Source organism: Lepidochelys olivacea (genome assembly GCF_965140295.1).
Source record: "Lepidochelys olivacea isolate rLepOli2 genome assembly, chromosome: 1".
NCBI lineage: Eukaryota > Metazoa > Chordata > Testudines > Cheloniidae > Lepidochelys > Lepidochelys olivacea.
This window is the reverse complement of record NC_140411.1, coordinates 247,746,838-247,766,079: the sequence shown is the minus strand read 5'-3', so window position 1 is coordinate 247,766,079 and position 19,242 is coordinate 247,746,838. Positions and strand designations below refer to the sequence as shown.

The following is a 19,242-nucleotide window of genomic DNA, read 5'->3' as shown; positions in this document are numbered from 1 at the left end:
AAAAAAAAAAAAATCAGGGCAGGGGCCGAGGTAGAGTTACAAGGGAGCAAGCACCGAGGCGGGCAGCCCGCGGGAGAGCGGCGCTTCGGAGCCCTTGAGCCAGGCACAGCCGGGCGGCAAGCGCTCCTCCCCTCGGCCTCCGGAGGCGCATGCTCAGTGAGAGTCGCCCGGAGGCGCATGCGTAGTTGAGTGGCCTTTCTCTGCTTGGATGGAAGGGGCCGGGCTCGGGCTGACCGAATGAAAACCGGAAGCAGAAAGGCTGCGTGTAAAACCGCTTTTCCCTTCCGTTAGGCGGATTCCCCTCCCCCGTCTCTGTTCCCGGCGCAGAGCGAGAGCTGCAGGCCCGGAACGTTGTGTTATAACCGCCCTAACTGCCGCCCGCCTGTGTCCCTTCCCTTGGCAGAGCGAGAGCCGGCCAGAGAAGGCTCCCTCCCCGCGCCGCCCCACCTGCCCCTCTCCGTGTGGGTGCTGGGCCCTCGCCGCTCCCGCGTCTCTGTCCGGCGGCCGCGATGTCTGACAAGGAGTTTATGTGGGCCCTCAAAAATGGAGACCTGGATGAGGTGAAGGACTATGTGGCTAAGGTAAGAGTCGGGCGGGGCCCTGGAGGGGGCCAGCGCAGTGACTGTGCGCTTGGGTGTAGTGGCGCGCGTGTGTGTGTGTGTGTGTGTGTGTGAGAGAGAGAGAGAGAATAGGCCTCCTCTAGCCCCACGTTGCCCGGGGCCAGGCTGGGCGCTTGCAGGGGTGACCGCGCTGTGGGAGGCGGCGAGGACCGAGCGGGGCTGGGAGCTGTTGGCAGCCGGGGGCGCGCCACTCGATCCAGAGGCGGCGGCGGGGGAGGGAGCGAGCATCGGGGCACGCGCGCGGGTGGGGAGGTGTCCGTGCCTGGGGCGTTGCGCGCCCCCCCGGTAGTGGCTGTAAGTCCTGCACAGGGAGCTGAGAGCTAGCTCGGTGCTGGGCTCTCCTGACTTACCAGGACTGTCTCTACGGCTTTGGGCTGGGCACGCTCCTTTCCTGAGGATTGGGGCCCCCAACAGTATAAGCGGGGGTAATTCTAATCTACCGGGCATGTCTCTTAGATCCAGGAGAAGGGTAATAAACACCTGTGCGGTTACAGTAAGGCCTTTCTGTGCGCTTCAGGGGATGAACTCTGCCTGCAGGCTGTTGCAGTACCATTGAGGATTGGGAATTGCACACATTGGAGGTGGGAGAGGGAATTTTGCCTTGACAAATCTTCAAGATGCTGTGGGAGGTAGATATGCTCTCTGCCAAGATGGTAGAGATGATTCTAGCAGTTTCTCAAACTCCTAGCATGGACCTGCATCTTAGTGTCTTGCAGGCCATCTTTCCTCCTGACAATTGCTTACAGTAAATACTTCCCTAATTTTACATGTATCTTTATTGTATTACAGGCAATAAGTGTTTTTAATTTTTCTGAAAAAGGTAATTGTCTTGATAATTTATCTCCTCTTAATCAGAAATAGTAAGGTTGGTTTGATTTCTTTGTTTCTAGTAGCTTTTGTAGGTTTCCAGGTTCTTCTTTTCAGTGAATATCCAGGGTATCTGCAAAAGCTGTTGAAAGGAGCCAGCACTGTGTGAATAGAGAGCTCTCCATGGACCACTGTTTGAACACCTGTGAAGAATGTCAGATATACATTGATGCTACAAGATGCTTTAGCAATCTCCAGCGTTAGGAGCAATCTTGAAATGGAAAGTAACTAAAATGGGGGAAGACCTGTTTTTTGTTTTGCTGCTGATTGAAAGCTGTTTATTCTTCCTTTCCACCTCAATTTGAAGCCACCTTTATTTTTTTATGTTGAGTGCTTCTGATAGAGCATACTAGCTAGTGATAGAAAGACTTGACTTAATAGATGTAGTGATTCCTTCTTTCTCCCCTACCTATTAGGGGTGTCCACCAGATTGTTGTGAGGAATTTTTCTTCTCCTCTCTCCGGAAGCACATTCTGCCTCTTTGGTCCTCTTCCTTCCGCTTATCAGGCGTTTGTCTGCTACTGTCCATTACTTTCCCACCACTAGCATAGTGTAGTCCTCAAGAATCTTACCAGAATCATGTAAACTTCATATTGCTGTAGCAGAGATTTCTACTCTGTATGGGAGAATGCTTTTTACTGGCTGTGCACTCAGAAAACTGAGTACTGTTCCATTTTCCCCCTTCATCTCAGTCCTGGTGACTCCCATCAGCACTTCTGAAATTCTTCTAGTTACCCAAAACAAACTTTGTTCCAGTTTGCTGCTGTTCTAATCTTAATTATGCACATTACCTCCAATGTTGCAGTCATGCCCTTTCTTTTCATGTAAGGAGCTCAGTCTTCTACCATGTTAATAACTGATTGGTAAATGTTTTCATGCCCTGACAGAAAACTACATATCATGAAAGACAAGTGTCAGGGCGGGCTTCACCAGTGAGGTACAGAAACAAAACCTTGCTGAGAAGCTCAGGCTTTTCTCCACTCATGGCCCTGTCAGTTTTAAAGATTCTGTACTTTGGATGTGCTGTTCTCTTTTACATCATCCCCTGGGCTGGCTATTAGGTGTTCAATATATCTTAAACTACACACTTTCATTTTCTGCTTACAAGTGAGAAGGAGCCATAGGCCAATTATGTCATTGCTGTTTAGCTGAAGTGTAGCAGCACTAGAGCCACCTCTCTGCGTACTTGGAAAGACAACACTACATTGGCTTATGTTCAGTTAATATTTGGAATGTTATTGGTCTAACTGTAAAGATCAGAAATAGTCATTGTTTAAAATGAAAGCTTAAATTCTGCAGAAGTTGAGGGCTTAGGCCTCTGTGTTTGCCCGTGAAAGCTTCCCATTGGCAAGTAAATTTTTTAAGCCTTCCTGAGTGTTTCCTTTATGCTTAACGTTGTTCTGTTCAGCAACTGCAGTCTTCTATTTTGACTACCTAAGTTTTACTGGAGATGGAGGAGTTGTGCTTTATTGTATAGGCCAGGGATCGGCAACCTTTTAGAAGTGGTGTGCCGAGTCTTCCTTTATTCACTTTAATTTAAGGTTTCGCGTGCCAATAATACATTTTAACGTTTTTTAGAGTGTCTCTATAAGTCTATATATTATATAACTAAACTATTGTTGTATGTAAACAAGGTTTTCAAAATGTTAAGAAGCTTCATTTAAAATTAAATTAAAATGCTGATCTTACGTCGCCGGCCTGCTCAGTCCGTTGCTGGCCTGGGGTTCCGTTCACCTAGGCCGGCAGCAGGCTGAGCGGGGCCTGCGGCCGCGACCCCAGCTGGTAAGGGGCAGGCAGCCAGAACCCCGGGTAGGCAGCCAGAACCCAAGACCAGCAGTGGGCTGAGCGGGGCCGGCGGCTGGCACCTCAGACTGCAAGTGGGCTGAGCGGCTCAGCCCGCTGTTGGTCTGGGGTTCTGTCTGCCGGCTCCTGCCAGCCAGGGTCCCGGCTGCCGGCCCCAGTCAGCCCGCTGCTGGTCTGGAGTGCCGGCCCTGTCAACGTAGAGTAGGCACCTACCTTCTCCCTGGTTCTCGCCATTCTCTCCCTATCTCTGCACTGAGATGAGGGTGGGAGTGTGCTGAGAACAGGGCTGGGGGTGAAGGAGCAGGTTGGGGTGCAGGGTCTGGCCAGGAGCTAGAATGAGGGAGGGGGCTCAGGGTTGGGGCAGGAGGTTTGGGTGTGGAGTGCTTACCTGGGCAACTCCCATTTGATGCGAGGGGTGCAGGTGGGAATGGGGTGGGTGTGTGTGTGTGTGTGCGCAGGAGCTCCCGTTTGGTGCTCAGAGTGGGAGTGGGGATGTGGGGGGAGCAAGAGTCAGGGTGTGGGGGGGTGCAGGAGTCAGGGCAAAGGGCTGGGGGTGTGGGCTGGGGTTGTGGGGGTGCTCCCAGCCCCCTGCCCTGAGCGACTCACGGCAGGGGGCTGGAGGGGATATGCCCTGATTCCACCACCTTCCCCAAGGTCCCTGGAGCAGAGAGCGTGCTGTGGCTCCGCTTTTACCTCCACCTCCGTAGCAAGGGCTGTCAGCCTCAGGGAGGGAGAGAAGGAGGGGCAGGATCCCAGCATGCTGGGGGAAGAGGCGGGGGGAGGACAGCAGCGTGCCATTAAAAATTGGCTCACGTGCCATAGGTTGCCGATCCCTGGTATAGGCCATTGGATAAGAAGCAACAGCAAATTTTTACTTCTTTGCACCCTTGTTCCTTGGCTGTCTATGGCTAATCATTTCCCTTTTCTTTTTGAAAATGAATAGTGTCTATTGGCTTCAGATATGCCTTTGCTGGAGATTGTAGGATGGTAAGAATTCTGTGTGATCTCTCCCTCCCGCCTTACCCACTCAAATTCTTAAAATTCCATTACAGGAAGGCCCCATGGAATAAGGTCACTACTGTTCTGTTGGAGATGGTCCTATGTGCAGTAATGTAGAAGTGATTCTCCCTGGGCAAAAGGGAACCCAAACAGAATGGGGAAGTGGAAGGCATACATAGGGAAATAAATATGACTCTTCAAAAGAAGTGAATGGGGGGTTAGCTTTCTGGCAGGGCATATACAGCTTTTACAGGGCTAAGTAACTTTTCCCCTCTCTCTTGAAATAAACCTTGTGTCCACACAGAAGTACTCCTGTTCCTTTAGTAAACGATTTAGGTAGTGACAGGTAATTGGTTAGTCTCTAAGGTGCCACAAGTACTCCTTTTCTTTTTGATTTAGGTAATGTTGTTGAGTCTGTTATTCTAGCCTTAATCACTGGATGGATGGAAGTACTGGTGCAAACATTTTATAATAATCTTTTGATCTATACTTTATCAAAGCTTCTGTACTTCGATGGCTGAGACGGACATCGTCTCCAGGCTGGCCTGGAACATCACCCATGTTATTCCCCTCTAAAAATGCTGAAGTTTGTATCCTCATTTGGCAAACCATCCAGTTTACTAGCTGTAAGACAGATCAGCAGGTAGTTTGTGAAACTGGAACTCTCAGCCAGCAAACCAGAGTTGGCTCACTGACCTGAGAGTAGTGTAATGGGAAGGTTGGAGATGGGCAATATTTCTAGGTGGCATTCAACTGGTGGGCATGGCTGGTGTGGGATTCTTGGTTAGTGAACAAAGGTGGCTCAGGCTGCTGTGGAGTGCAGCTAATAGCTATGCTTCCTCCCCCATGATGGGTATGGGTACAAAGAGGGCCTTGGATTGAATTAAGACAGTGCTAGTGAGGACAGAAGACCAGACTAAAACAAGTTCACTGACTTGTGTGGAACACTGCTTCCACCAGTTGATTACAATTGTTTGGAGCATAATATTAGGTCTTAGAACGAGCGAGAACTTGGATCTTGCTTGCTAAGGCTGTCTCGATGTGATGCAAATCTAACACAAAAAAATTATTCTAAAGCACTGGTGGCTGGAACTATTCTTCTAACTGGTATATTTAAACTTCTAAACCAGTTAGAAGAACAGTTCCAGCCACCAGAGCCTCGTCATACATGTTGATCCACCTGGTTTAAACCAAGTTAGATTCCTCCCCCCCTCCCCGGCATGATGGTAGGGCGTGTCTACCCTGGGGAAAACAGCCAATGTTGGCAGGTTTGAGAGTTACCTTTATCCTGCTACTTTAGGCTATGGCTACACTGTGCATCTTCCAATGTAAGTGTGTAGCCGCTCTTTATCACTGGGAGAGAGCTCTCCCAGTGACAAAATAAAACCACCCTGAACAAGGGGCAGTAGCTTCGTCAACAGGAGAGCAGCTCCTGCCAGCGAAGCGCTGTCCACACTGATGCTTTTCGTCCTTAAAACTTTTGTTGTTGGGCGTGTGTCTTTTTCACACCCCTGAGCGACAAGTTTTAATGATGAAAATGCAGTATAAACAAAGTCTTATATTGCTCTCCTTAGCTTCCCTTTAGTTGACTGAAAGAGTATTGTTGACAAGCTCCAGAGGGAGCAATGTCAACACTTGAACAGAGGGAGGAAGTAAAATCTCACAAGGGGCTTCTTGAGAGAGAACGAACCTTGTCAGACAGCTTCTCCAAAAACAAATTGGAAAGACTGAAGAAAAGAGCATGATTTGAAAGCAAATTTAATAGAAAAAGAGTAGCAGAAAGAAGGGTTAGGGTAGAGGGGGGTGGGAAGTAGTGGAAAGGGTTGGCAGGATTTTTTTAATTTATAAAAGTCAAGGACAAAAATGAGAGTGAAGAAATTAGTTGCTTAATTTTGGAACATATTTTCAGTTCTTTTGAGATTCTGCTCAATGTATCCCCCTCTTCGTTCCCAGGACAAACAGAACTTAACATCATACAAGATATTGTCCTCTCTGCCTTCTTAGCGCCACATACTTCTTACACTCGGCTCCAAGTTTCAACATCTTGTGGTCTGTAACATGAGCCAAGATTTTCTCGTGTTCAGTAGTACACTCAGTTACATCTGTACCATCCCAGTTTTCTAAGGGGATGGGGGTTGAAAAACCTTTTTCCTATTGTGTAATCATGATGGAATCTAATATTTGTTATTTTGTGGCTTTTAATATTAAGATACATTTAATTGTACTGGGCCAATGTAAAACAATTTTCTGTAGTACACAGCATTAATCATAGTGCATAATGACAGGTCCAGCCACAACTGGTATGATGTGGAGAAGTACATGTAAACTTGTTTATGATATGAGAAAAACAAGTGTCACTCAAAGATGGGTAGTCGTATCATTCACTTTTTCTTAAATCTGTTAGGTTGTGGATGGTGAACTTAGAGTAGGACATGAATGCAGCAGTAAGGGAGCATCAAGCAAAGCCCTGCAAATGAGTGTAGGAATGGACTATAGAAAAGTTAATACTAACCAGAAAAGTCCTGACAAAAATTTAAATAAAAACACCTCCGTGGGCCAGGTGGAGATAGAATATATAGGCTAAAGGTATTAACTCAACCCTGTCGCTGTTCAACAGTAAATGTTAAACAAGATCTGGGGTTTGGTATACAGAGACCACAGCCTGCTTAGTACCATGGCATACACATCATTGTATCTTTAATAAAAGGATTTTAGAAAAGAAGGAAAAATAGGTAAAGCTTTGAAATGAAAGCATTATTTAATACTTGACATTTTAGTAACATCTCTTGTTCCCTTTCTCTTTAGCTGGAGAGAGTTTTTTAAAAGGGGAAGGGGAAAACCTTGTTGACAGTCTCTTAAATGGTGGTTACTGTCCTTTTTGGGAAAAGAAAATAAATTAGTTGGTATGAGCTGGAGCTGTTGCTGCTGAAGTCTTTTCATCCCAGTTGGTGGTTATGATTCAGCTGACGGTTATAGGGATGGTGATGTTATCTAGCTCCCTCTCTCTGGCCTGGTCTGGTCAGGATACTTCTCAGGATCAGGTTAATGAAGGCAAGGGGACCCTGGAAATGGTGGCAGTGCTGGTCATGACAGCAAAGCTTATTGCAGTAATCTGTCTGTCCTTTCTGTTCTTTTGTATGTGACCCACAGAATCTTTCTTTTAAGGACCCCAAAAGAGTGTGATGATTGGAATAGCCCATCCCCTTGTTATTTTGTCCACCTATTAGGCCTACTATCTGACATCAGTTTTATTTTATTAACTTGTGGCTCCATATCATTTGTTTTTAACAAGCATAATTTCAACAGTCCTTGGAGATATCAGTGTTGCCTTTTTGGTTTACGCTAATTCAGTTTGTCAGTCTGGTTTTTCTTGTACCTGTTCCCGTTCACATTCACTGTTATAGGTTATGGTGACATTTTATTAATGTACTCACAGTTAGGGTGAATTTATAGGCCCAGTTGCCACAACAGTGCCCAGATGGGCTTCCAAGCATGTCCTAAGGTCAAAAGGTTTGACTTAATTCAGGGAAAGGCAAGTTCCATAGCTGAAAGACCTTCATAGATATTGCCCTGCCGGAGACCTTTTTTTCCCCCCTTTCTCCTCTCCCCCACTGTCTGTCCCCCCCCCCCAAAAAAAAAAAAAAAAAAAAAAAGCAAGAGGGCTACAGATCAAGTGCCTCTTCTGTCTGAAACTATGGCTGTGTCGCACAGGGAAGTTATAGTCTCTTGGGTAGGTAGGTCCCAGGCCATTGAGTTCTTTATTATAGGTCAAAGTCAATACCTTAAATACCAACTGGAAAGCAAGAGGTGACTGATGTAAATCATAGCAATATGATATGCACATAGCAGTATTTATTGATTAACAATTAGAAAGCTGAATTCTGCACCAACTTCAGTTTCAGGAAGGACTTAAAATCTATTCTAACTCATGTAGAGTACACTGCTTCAAAAGGCATAAAATAGCAAGATCCATATCCAAAATAAAATGTTTCAACTTTCTGGTCATACAAAGGTCAGTGTTGGCCTTTGCTGCCACTTGTCTAGTGACTTTCTTGTGTAGTATCTATGTATGTGATTCTTAGACCAGGTAGCTGGCTTTCATCATACTCAAGGATGTCCTTAATGTCTAAATAATTTCCAGTTGGCTCAGTTGTTCCCTGATGGCCTTCACCAGCCATGAAGGACATAAGTCTTGAGCATTTTAGTAACATGTACTTAGCACTCTCATAGCTCATATGAAAGAAACTCAGAGAAGACTAACACACTACTGAGGTTTATTTCACTTGTCACTTTTAATAATTAAGAAAAATCAGTAATTTGAGGTCAATCAGGTTACAGTTCTTACATGGGAAGAAGCATCTTATAGGAAGATTTAGGGTCCTGTGTGTTTTGGGGGTAAGGGGTAGGGGTACTGATTCTGTAAAGGCTGTGTCATAATGTATGTGCATAAGGGGGCAAATTTAAGATTGCACGGGCAACCTAAATTCTAGCACTTCCTAACATTCAAGTGCTCGACTTAGGTAAGCATGAATGGGGATCAAATTTATGAATTTACTGAATTTAATTTATAGCTAAATATTTTTAAAGCTGAAATCTAAGAAGTTGAATCTGCCAATTTGATAAGTGTGGGTCAATATTTGAATCTAATTTAATTAGGGTTGACCCCTCTTTACTGAGTGAGGAAATATTGGCAAACTGATCATGATGGTGCTAGATTCCTTTTAGATCAGGTCTTGAACAGTATTTCTCAAATTGTGTGTTTGGCGATCTTAACCAACCAACAGTTTAAAATCGCTCAAAAGCACTTAATTATAGACTCAACAGTTTATAGATCAAGTTTAGGTACACCAAATGTTCTAGGCATGTACTGAATATGTAACAGTCTTGTGAGCAGTAGTCCTAGACTAGGGTTGAGGTACGTAGTTACACCATGTAACAAATCACCAAAATGTCTGATTACTTATCAATTCTTTAGTACCTTTAATACATTTATCACCCTTCCAGTACTTCTCCGGGCAGTAATGCTATTTTAAGGCACTCTTAGGAATGGAATCCCTGTTTGAATTGTTTGGTATGAATTAGAGAAATTTTAAATATTAAAATTAACTGCTTAAAGCTGTGTTTTGTGGTCTTACAACAATTTACTTAGCCATTATTTCCCTTTTATAAACCTATAACATTACTTATAAAAAAGTCAAAATATGATTCATTGGATTCTCATCAGACAGCATGTATACTCACCAAGAAATATTCTGTTCTTTAAAATAACTGAAAGAAAATCTCTAAAATGAAATCTCACCACTACTTCTTCTCAGGCCCGGTAACTTTTGCAGGGGGGAGATTTGGACCTCACTTCTGCTCCAAATGTCCAGTAACATTTCTAGTTTTGCTACAGCTTCAGTGGGTTCATCAACTATGGGGTCCACACCGTGGCCTCAAGTTTATATACTCTGTTTCAGGGTCCGTTGGAGGAGGGCAATCCACTTATTTTCTGTTGGACTCTGGTTGGGACAGTGTTCTGATTTCAGCTCTGTTTCTTTGTCATCTACTGGATACCAATGGAAGAATCAGTGTAATAAGTTTCTTCAATTCTTTTCTTATCAGTAGAGCACTGCAAATCTATAGATATCCGCATCTGTGGACCATTTTTGTGGATTGCAGATACAAGTTTTGTATCCACGCAGGGCTTTTATTGGAGGCTTTTTATGTTTGAAGTGAGTTAAAGATTGTATTTCAGTGTTAATCAGACTATTAACTGGAATCCCCATTCATAGGAAGTACTTTTAATATTCCAAAGTTATGTCCTGGTTATCTTTCAGAGCCGCTGGGCCCTTTGGGTTACATCTAAAATGCAATAAAATACCTGTGGCTGGCCCTGATCAGCTGGCTGAGGCTGCAGGGCTAAAAATATCGGTGTATGCTTTTGGACCCAACTCAAGCCCAAATGTCTGTGCTACAGTTTTATAGCCTCCAAGCCCAGCAAGCCCATCTGGGCTCTGAGACTGTGCTGCAAAAATTTGTTTGTTGTCGTGCAGACTTACCCTGTGTGTGTGTGTTTTAAAGTTGAAGGTGGAGGAAGTTCATCTAGAGATGGTGACCATTTTGGCCATACATGCCTTATGCAGTTACTTAGAGATACAAAATGGTGAGGTAATATCTTTTATTGGACCAGCTTCTTTTGGTGAGAGATACAAGCTTTCAAGCCACACAAAGCTGCTCTTTAGGTCTGGCTGCAGTTACTGAGAATCAGAGTGGATTGATTTAAATCAAAGTGACTTCAATCACTAATCTTTAATCATGATGTAAATCAGCAAGCAGGAAACCTAAATTTAAATTTATTTTCATCTTGTTTTGCATTTGTACTTTAGTTTTCCCCTAAAGAGAGGTTGATTCTCATTGGTTGGTAACCATTAAAACATCCACCACTAATTTAGTCTTTACACGAAAGCTGGTACTTCTTGCTAACCAGGAGTATACACAGTATATTTACATTTATTTGAGCCATTGTATAGTTGAAGATAGTAGTTTGGATTTTTTTTCAGTTTTACGTTCATTGAGAAAATGATGGATGATTCATTTCTTGCATACTAGATTAATTTCTTAATAGTGATGTGTCAGGCTGTATTTGGATGGAAATTGGAATTCAATTACATTCACAAAATCAGCATTTTATAACATAGTTAAATAAAGGTTACATTAAATGTGCTGGATACATAAGAAAACTAAGTTTATCAAAACATGTTTTGCAGTTAAAACTCCTTAATTAAACAAAGGAAGTATTGTCTGTAGTTAGTATGAAGTGAGGTGTACTAGTTCTAATCTAATCTTGAAAGAAATGATAACCAGAAACAATCAGTTCAGTTCACCAAGTTTTTATTTATAGTTGGATTGAGGAGAAAAACAAGCTTTCCTTCATGGGTCACTTGCTGGAGGATTCTCTGCTCCTTGAAGTCTTTAAACCACGATTTGAGTACTTCAATAGCTCAGACATAGGTGGGAGGTTTTTAGCAGGAGAGGGTGGGTGAGATTCTGTCGCCTGCGTTGTGCAGGAGGTCGGACTAGTTGATTGTAATGGTCCCTTCTGACCTCAGTATCTATGAACCTATGAACTTCAAGGTTATGGAACTGACTAGAATAAACTAGTTGTGATGGGTTCGGTCACAGAGCTTCCCCTTGGGCCTGTCACCTGATGTGCTGGAATTACCTCTGAGCCCATTTTCCCTGCCAGCTTGGGACTCTAGAACCATGCCTTGTTGAGCCTGCTGCAACACAGACCCAGGTCTGGTGCACGCCCCCAAAGTTGCAGACTTTAACCAAAAATTGCCCAGCAGGTTACCTATCTCCAGCACCCAGACACCCAGCTCCCTATGGGATCCAAACCCCAAATAAATCAGTTTTACTCTGTATAAAGCTTATACAGGGTAAACTCACAAATTGTCTGCCCTCTATAATACTGATAGAGAGATGCATGGCTTTTTGCTCCCCCAGGTATTAATCACTTACTCTGAGTTAATTAAGAAATAAGTGATTTTATTAAGTATTAAAAAGTAGGATTTAAATGGTTTCAAGTAATAACAAAATAAGTTACTAAGCAAAATAAAACATGCAAGTCTAAGCCTAATACATTAAGAAACTAACTACAGGTAAATTTCACCCTCAGATGTTCCAATAAGCTTCTCTCACAGACTAGACTCCTTCCTACTCTGGGCCCAGTCCTTTCTTTTGGTACAGTTCTTGTTAGTTCCTGCTTTTCACCTAAGATATCTGCTGGAACTTTCTCATGACTGGGACCACCTCTTTGTTCTCTTCCACCCTCTTTTATATCTTTGGCACAAGGCGGGAAACTTTTCTCTCTCTGGATCCCCACCTCTCCTTCTAAATGGAAAAGCACCAGGTTTAAGATAAATTCCACCATTCTTCCTGGGCTGGCTTACAGGTACACAGGAAGGCTTGCAAGTAAACAGAGCCATTTACAACCAATTGTCCTAGTCAGTAGAGCCATCAAGATTCTAAACCATCCTCAATGACCCATACTTTGCATAATTACAGTATTCAGAGTAGCAGCCCTGTTAGTCTGTATCTGCAAAAAGAAAATGAGTACTTGTGGCACCTTAGAGACTAACCAATTTATTTGAGCATAAGCTTTCGTGAGCTACACGAAAGCTTATGCTCAATTAAATTGGTTAGTCTCTAAGGTGCCACAAGTACTCATTTTCTTTTTACAAATAGGATGAACACACTCAGTAAATTATAAGCTTTGTAATGATACCTTACAAGAGACCTTTTGCATAAGGCATAGTCCAGTTACATCATATTTACATTCATAAGCATATTTCTATAAAACATTATGGAGTGCAACGTCACACTAGTCATTGAACTGAACTACCTGAATAAACTGAAATGAGGAATGTTCTCTTTGCTCCTGCAGAAAAGGCTATTGCAGTCAGAAGATGGTATAGTCTTCAACAAACTCTTGTTCTAGGTGCTTAGCCAGTGACTTATACCAGTTCAGTGATTTGACTTTCTTTAAAACTTTGGCAGCAAGCATGGACTGCTTAATATTTTTATTTTATTTAAATTACTTTAATAAATTAGATATTAATATAGGTTGTCAGTTTTGAATAGGTTTATTTTTAAAAAGAAAAACATAGTTACATTTAAAAACATTTTTTACTAAAAATCATATTTTTTTTGTTTGTTTGTTTAAATTCACCTTGTTGTTGGTTCCTGCTTATGTGCTTCTACCATGAAAGCCTTGTAGGATCCTTCATACCTGACCCAAATTGGAATATTTGGAAGTACATTGCTTTACTATATAGCTAGCCCTTCTAGTCAAGGAGGGGTGAATGTTTTAAGGTGTAATCTTTTAGAGCCTTGAATGGGGGTTGTAATAAACCATTAACTCCATTTCACTTATGTGATGCAGATAGCAAATTCTTGTTAACAGTAAACTTTATTCCAAGATTTTATTGGAAAATTGATATTTTACATACAACAAATATATTAAACAAGCAAAATGACCTTTCTTAAAAAAAAAAAAAGTTTCCCATATGGATTCAGACCTGAAAATTGTACTCTTTCAGTTATTGTGAATGGTAGTAAAGTCCAGGGTCAAACCCTTTCTTATATTCACACCTGGGCATCTGTTTTCAGTACCGAACTCTGATAAAGCTTAAGTGGTTTCTTGTGGATTTTCTATCTATATATTAATACTAAGCTGTGATAGGATGATAAACTTTCTAAACTATTTAAACACGTCTGAGACATTGCTGTAAAACTGAATTCTCTAATTGGTTACATCAAATGTCTACTTTGGATAAAAGCTAGTATTTGGATATTACCGTTTGTATTGCCAACTTTGTTTGTTTCCGAAGCTGGAATGGGGTTCAACATTAACTGTATAGACCCAAAAAGAAAAGGAGTAGTTGTGGCACCTTAGAGACTAACAAATTTATTTGAGCATAAGCTTTTGTGAGACCCAGGAATTTGTTTTTATGAATAGCTTTTTCATTTCATTCTGTCTTTATATGATTCCATGCATGTAGTCACACTGAAATTTAATTTCCCATCTGAGAGCATTAATCTCGCTGAGGAATAGTGATAATTCAATACTGTGAATAATCCCTTTGTTATTGGTAACATCAGGGAATACCCACATAAGATTTAAAAACAAAACCAAAAAATTCCAAAATCTCTTGACAAATGTAGAGGACAATATGCATATTAACTAAAAACCGGTATAATTCACTTCTGGATTACACTGTTCTCTAACTTTTTTACCTGGTGTTTGGATTTGAGGTACCAGTGGAATATTTTAAAGGGTGAGTAAGATCCAAGGAGTCTTGACTCAGGTACACTTTTGGACAGCAAGGAAAAGTAGTCATAAATTGAACGTACTACTATCACTCAAGGAGTAAATTCCTAGAGAATGGAGAAGTGAAGAGTAGAGAAGCTTTTATAAGGGATTATATTCCAGAATATTAAGATACTGTATTTTTTCACATTGCTCAGATTTGTTAATTTACTAAATCATGTTGAGAAACTTGTTATTGATATAGTCATTTATATTTACATGTTTCCCATATGGTACAACTCCTCCCTGCCCCCCCAGAAGTCTAACATTATTCTTAAGTAGACACTTAATAGGTTTTTTTAAGAAAAAACAGTTCAAAGAAAAGCGAAATCCTTAGCTTTGTCTGGGACCATACTGATTTGTGTTTGGACAATTAAAAGGCATGCATTTTCTAATTCTCATTATAACCAGACGTTTGTTTGCCACACTGCTATCTGATGTAGTTTCCCATACATTTTGTGAAAATGGCAGGGGAGCTAACTTTCTGTAGACAAGAAAGCTACTTTTCCATACCAGTAGGCTGGGAACAGATCAGTAACACTGATACTGGAGCTAGCTTGCTCAGATCTCAGCTGCTTCCTGCCTCAAATATGTCTGTCTGCCCTCTGGGCTTGGAGGATTTTACTAAATTGTCATCTGGCACCCAGGTGGACTGAAATATCGTTTTCCACTTAGTAGGTCCCTGCAGGGATAAACGGTCCAAAGCTGCAACAGTGCTTGGTTTTTGGTTACATTCTGTGCTAACTTTGGACAGCCACATCACTAGCATATAGAATTACCAGATGGGCATCTCAGGGTTGTCAAAGAGAATGGGAGCTGCAGTATGCTCAGCTGATATGTCAGGTGTGAAGATTTTCTTTCCCATCCCTCAAAAGTGTTCAGTTTATGATACTGTTAGATTCAGAAAAAAGTTCATGGCTTACAGAAAGTTTACATGTAGCCACCTCGAGTAACTGCACTTCAGAATCTTATTTGTTGCTCTGCTTCTGATGCTCAAAATTATTTTAGCTTGTTTCTATTCTGCTTTCTGTTGCTCTTCCTGTTTCACCCAAAGAGTGATACTTTAGTTCTTTTGAATTCTCAATCTCCTCTCTAACTCAGAAGAAAGTCTAATCCTTTGTCCAATAAACCTTGTTATCATAAATGGGAATCCTTGAGTTAAGACATGTCTTTAAGTAGCTTGAGAGAAGCTAGGCCACTGGTCCATGGATTCCCATGTCTTACCCAGGCATTTAAGTTCTAGGTGGTGATCTGTCATAGGGAATCAAAAGAAGAAATGGGGTAACTGTGTCATTCTTCTACACTGTACAGTTGCTGGGGGTGGGCTGTTTTGAGACTTTGGCTATCAATTCAACAAACTATTTAATTGGTCATCAGATTTCTTGAACAGTCTTTCCCAACAGTATTAAGTCATTCCTTTTCTCTCTCTCCTTTTCCCCTTATTTATTTCGGTCAGTGTTTCATTCCTCAGTCTATTGATGCTTCTCTTAAATATGGCTCAGGGAATGAGAGACCAGGCTTGGGCTTAACTGTTATCACTAGGCCACCTCTTTTGGCTTGCTCCTTTTTCTGTTCCTGAACACAACACTTACCTAGAAATGCCAGAATGAAATCTATGATAACCTGGTCAGTCTCACCCTGTTCCTGCTGTGCCACAGAGGAAGCACCATATGCAGGAGAAGTTTAAGGATGTTCCACTTTTGTCAGATCTCATTTTTCCTCCAAATCACATTATTTTCTTGTTGCATATTGTTTCCTAGCAGGAGTGAAAAATGTAAAATTGACCAAGTTAGTATTTCACTTCATAATTGCACTGCAGGGAAAAATATTATATGCAGGAATGAACTTGAGTGGGGACTCAAAATTGGGGGTAAGGGGAAAAATACATGATGTCTGTAGTGTTCCAAACAATTTAAGCCCTTACCCATGTATTGGTCACACACGTAGGGCTTGTCTAAATTAGCAATGTTAAAGCGCTGCCATGGCAGCACTTTAACATGGCTTGTGTAGTCCCCTCTAAAAAAACCACCTCCATGAGGGGTGTAGCTACCAGTGCTGGGGGCATAGCTGCCCGCGCTGGTGCACTGTCTACACTGGCTCTTTACAGCGCTGAAACTTGCTGCGCTCAGGGGGGTGTTTTTTTCACACCCCTGAGCGAGACAGTTGCAGCGCTGTAAAGTGCCAGTGTAGACAAGCCCATAATCTTTTGCAAACTGAGTAGTTTTCACTGTAGTTTAAGATGGGTGCCAGTCACTTGCATAGTAACATGAAAAAAACAAATTATCCTCTACTAATTTGATTATCCCATACTTATCAAATCTTTGTACCAACTGGTGATCTAAAGATGATGCATTGTACCTTAGCTATACTGACATAACCCCATAGTGTAGATGTAGCCTACAGCAATTGAAAGGGTTTTTTTGTTGCAACAGTAACACCATTTCTCTGAGTGACAGTAGCTAGGTCGATGGAAGCATTCTTCCATTGACCTAGTTGTGTCTATGCTGGGGTTAGGCCAGTATAACTACGGTGCTTGGGGATGGATTTTTCGCATCCTGGCATGCGATAGATATGTCAACCTAAATTTTAACTGTATACCAGGCCTGCAAATGTAGTGTGACAGGTTTCAGAGTAGTAGCCTTGTTAGTCTGTATTCGCAAAAAGAAAAGGAGTCCTTGTGACACCTTAGAGACTAACTAACCAATTTATTTGAGCATAAGCTTTAGTGAGCTACAGCTCACTTCATCGGATGCTCAAATAAATTAGTCAGTCTCTAAGGTGCCACAAGGACTCCTTTTCTTTTGGCAAATGTAGTGTATTCAGTGCAGCTGCGAGACTGAGAATGTTGCCACAAAGGAAACTTACTGGCGGACTTAATTTCACACTTTACTTTAAACAGTCTTGTTATCGGCTAATCAGACATGAATAATAGATTTATGTTGCTATTCCAGCCAATACTTTAAACTTTGAGCCTGTGTTCATTGCGGCTCTTTATCAATAAATTGTTGTTAATTAGTACCACTCAGTCAATTATTAGGTATATATTTAAGATTTATTCCCTTGGAAGTATTTCACTAAATATTCTAACCAGGTGAGTTTCAATTTGAACTCAGTACCAGTGCTTAAAGTGTATGGGCTTTATTTTCATTTTTGAATTATGTGTGTGTAAAATTTCTACTTTGTTTTCTGAAGTCAGGAGAGGGGGACAAGCTTCTAGAAGCTCTCACTAGAAAATGTAGAGTTCATCCTTGTTCTATAGAAATACTCAAATGCTTTGCAGGGGTTTTTTTGTCTAAAAATGCTGATACAACAGCCAAAACACAGATGGCTCAGTGGTTCAGTTTATTTAGCAGTTTGTTTCTTCAGATTGATACAGAGGGTTTCAGATTACATTTGATTGGAGTTGGGTAAATTGGATATTTGTTTACCATTGACATTACAGCCACCAAAGTAGACTTTTGTTGTCATAAATCAACAGAAGTGTAATAGTGCTTAGTACTTGTATAGTACTTTCAAAGCCTCTTTACATGCTTTTTTTTTTATAACAAACTATCTCAAGATTTATTAACCAGGAAAAGACAATAAGAGTTATTTACAAAGCTGAAGCAGATAAACATACTCATACAACTGAGTTACACTCAAGTTTCAAAAGGTAATAAAAGCTTCTATGATAACCAAGCTCTATATGTCCTTTAGGGCAAACCCATGCCAGGTACTGGGAATCTTTGGGGAAGCTTAGTAATCCTTGTCCCTCAGAGTCCAAGCAGCATAAAATATAAAGTTTTTCTTTCTTAGGGCCTTTTATTCCTCTCCCCCTTCTAATTCAAGTTGCACATTCAACCTTCGGGAGGAATTCAGTTGCATGTCTCCTCTTAGTGGAAGGAAGTGGGGTAGGGGGAGCACACAACAAAGTATTTTGTCCTCTGGTGTTCCACAATGGTTCCTCTGGTGTTGATGGACCACCTTTTGTTGGGCAGGAGAGAACACCTCCTGTGCCAAATTAGTATTTCACACTTGGTAATGCTTCTCTCCTGACTGATGGTCTACAGTACAGATCAAACACTTAAATATTACCTTATGACATGGGATACAGATATTATAAGTGAGATTATTGCATTGCAGTAATTTACAAGCATTCCATAAAGTCTAAACACTAAAGAATTTTATAACATACCTATTTTAACAGTACTAACACAGGTGAACCAAACTGGCTCAAGCTATGTATTTGTCAGTGTTCAGTTGAGGCCTAGGGGCCTTGGCATTAGTAGGCACCTGGTCTGCTAGGCCAAGTATTTTAACTTGTCAATTTTCCTGGGAATTCAAGGCCTTATATTGTCTTGTTTTATGCTATGCCTGTTTTCCAGGCAAGGCATAAGTGCGAGGGTAGACATGGGTCTTACTTGCTTCTGACATAATAAAAATGCCTTACACATGAGTACTAGCACTTATACTGATGCTACACCATGTGAAGATTTGGGATGTTGTTTGCAAATAGGTATGCAATCTTCCTGTGTGGATGTACTCTAGGAGTTCCTGGCTCCCAGCCCTGTCCTCAGTCACCTCGACTGCACTGCCTAGTGAAACTAATTGGAGAAAACAGACTCTGAATCTACCCCAATAAACACTTGTCTGTATTCACCTTTTCACTGCCAAAAATACATTTCTTGACTCTCCATATCTGAACAGTCTCCTCTCACCCCTTGTCTGTCTGTTCAGTTAATCTTTTGAGCCTGCCCTACAGAACTCTGTGCCTTGTGGTAGAGGCTGCTACTATTTTCACGTCTATTCTTTTCTCCTATAGAAGGTAGAGAGTCTGTCCAAAGTATTACTCCTGGAGGAATTCTGCCCCATTGTGCATGTGCAGAATTCATGTCCCACGCAGACTTCTTTGCTTCCCCACAGAAAAATGACTTTCTGACAGGGAAGAAAATAGAAGTTGCAAGAGTGGTCACGCACCACTCCCTAGCAGTACAGGTACATTGTTTCAGGCACCTGGCACAGCTAGCAGAGAGGTAAATCACCGTGGGGCTGGGGAATCACCCCAGCCCGTAGCTCCTACCCAGCGCCAGGATCAGCTGCTTGTCCTGGCTGGGCTGGAGG

The 19,242-nt window shown here is 41.9% G+C and overlaps 1 protein-coding gene across 1 annotated transcript in view; it reads left to right on the top strand.

Moving 5' to 3' along the window:
- Window positions 1-201: 201 nt before the first annotated feature.
- MTPN (myotrophin) overlaps window positions 202-19,242 on the top strand; it is a 54,222-nt gene continuing 35,181 nt past the window's right edge. The window contains exon 1 of the mRNA XM_084635916.1: window positions 202-581. Coding sequence (XP_084492042.1) covers window positions 510-581 — 72 coding nt within the window. The 5' untranslated portion in view covers window positions 202-509. The remainder of the gene's footprint in view (window positions 582-19,242) is intronic.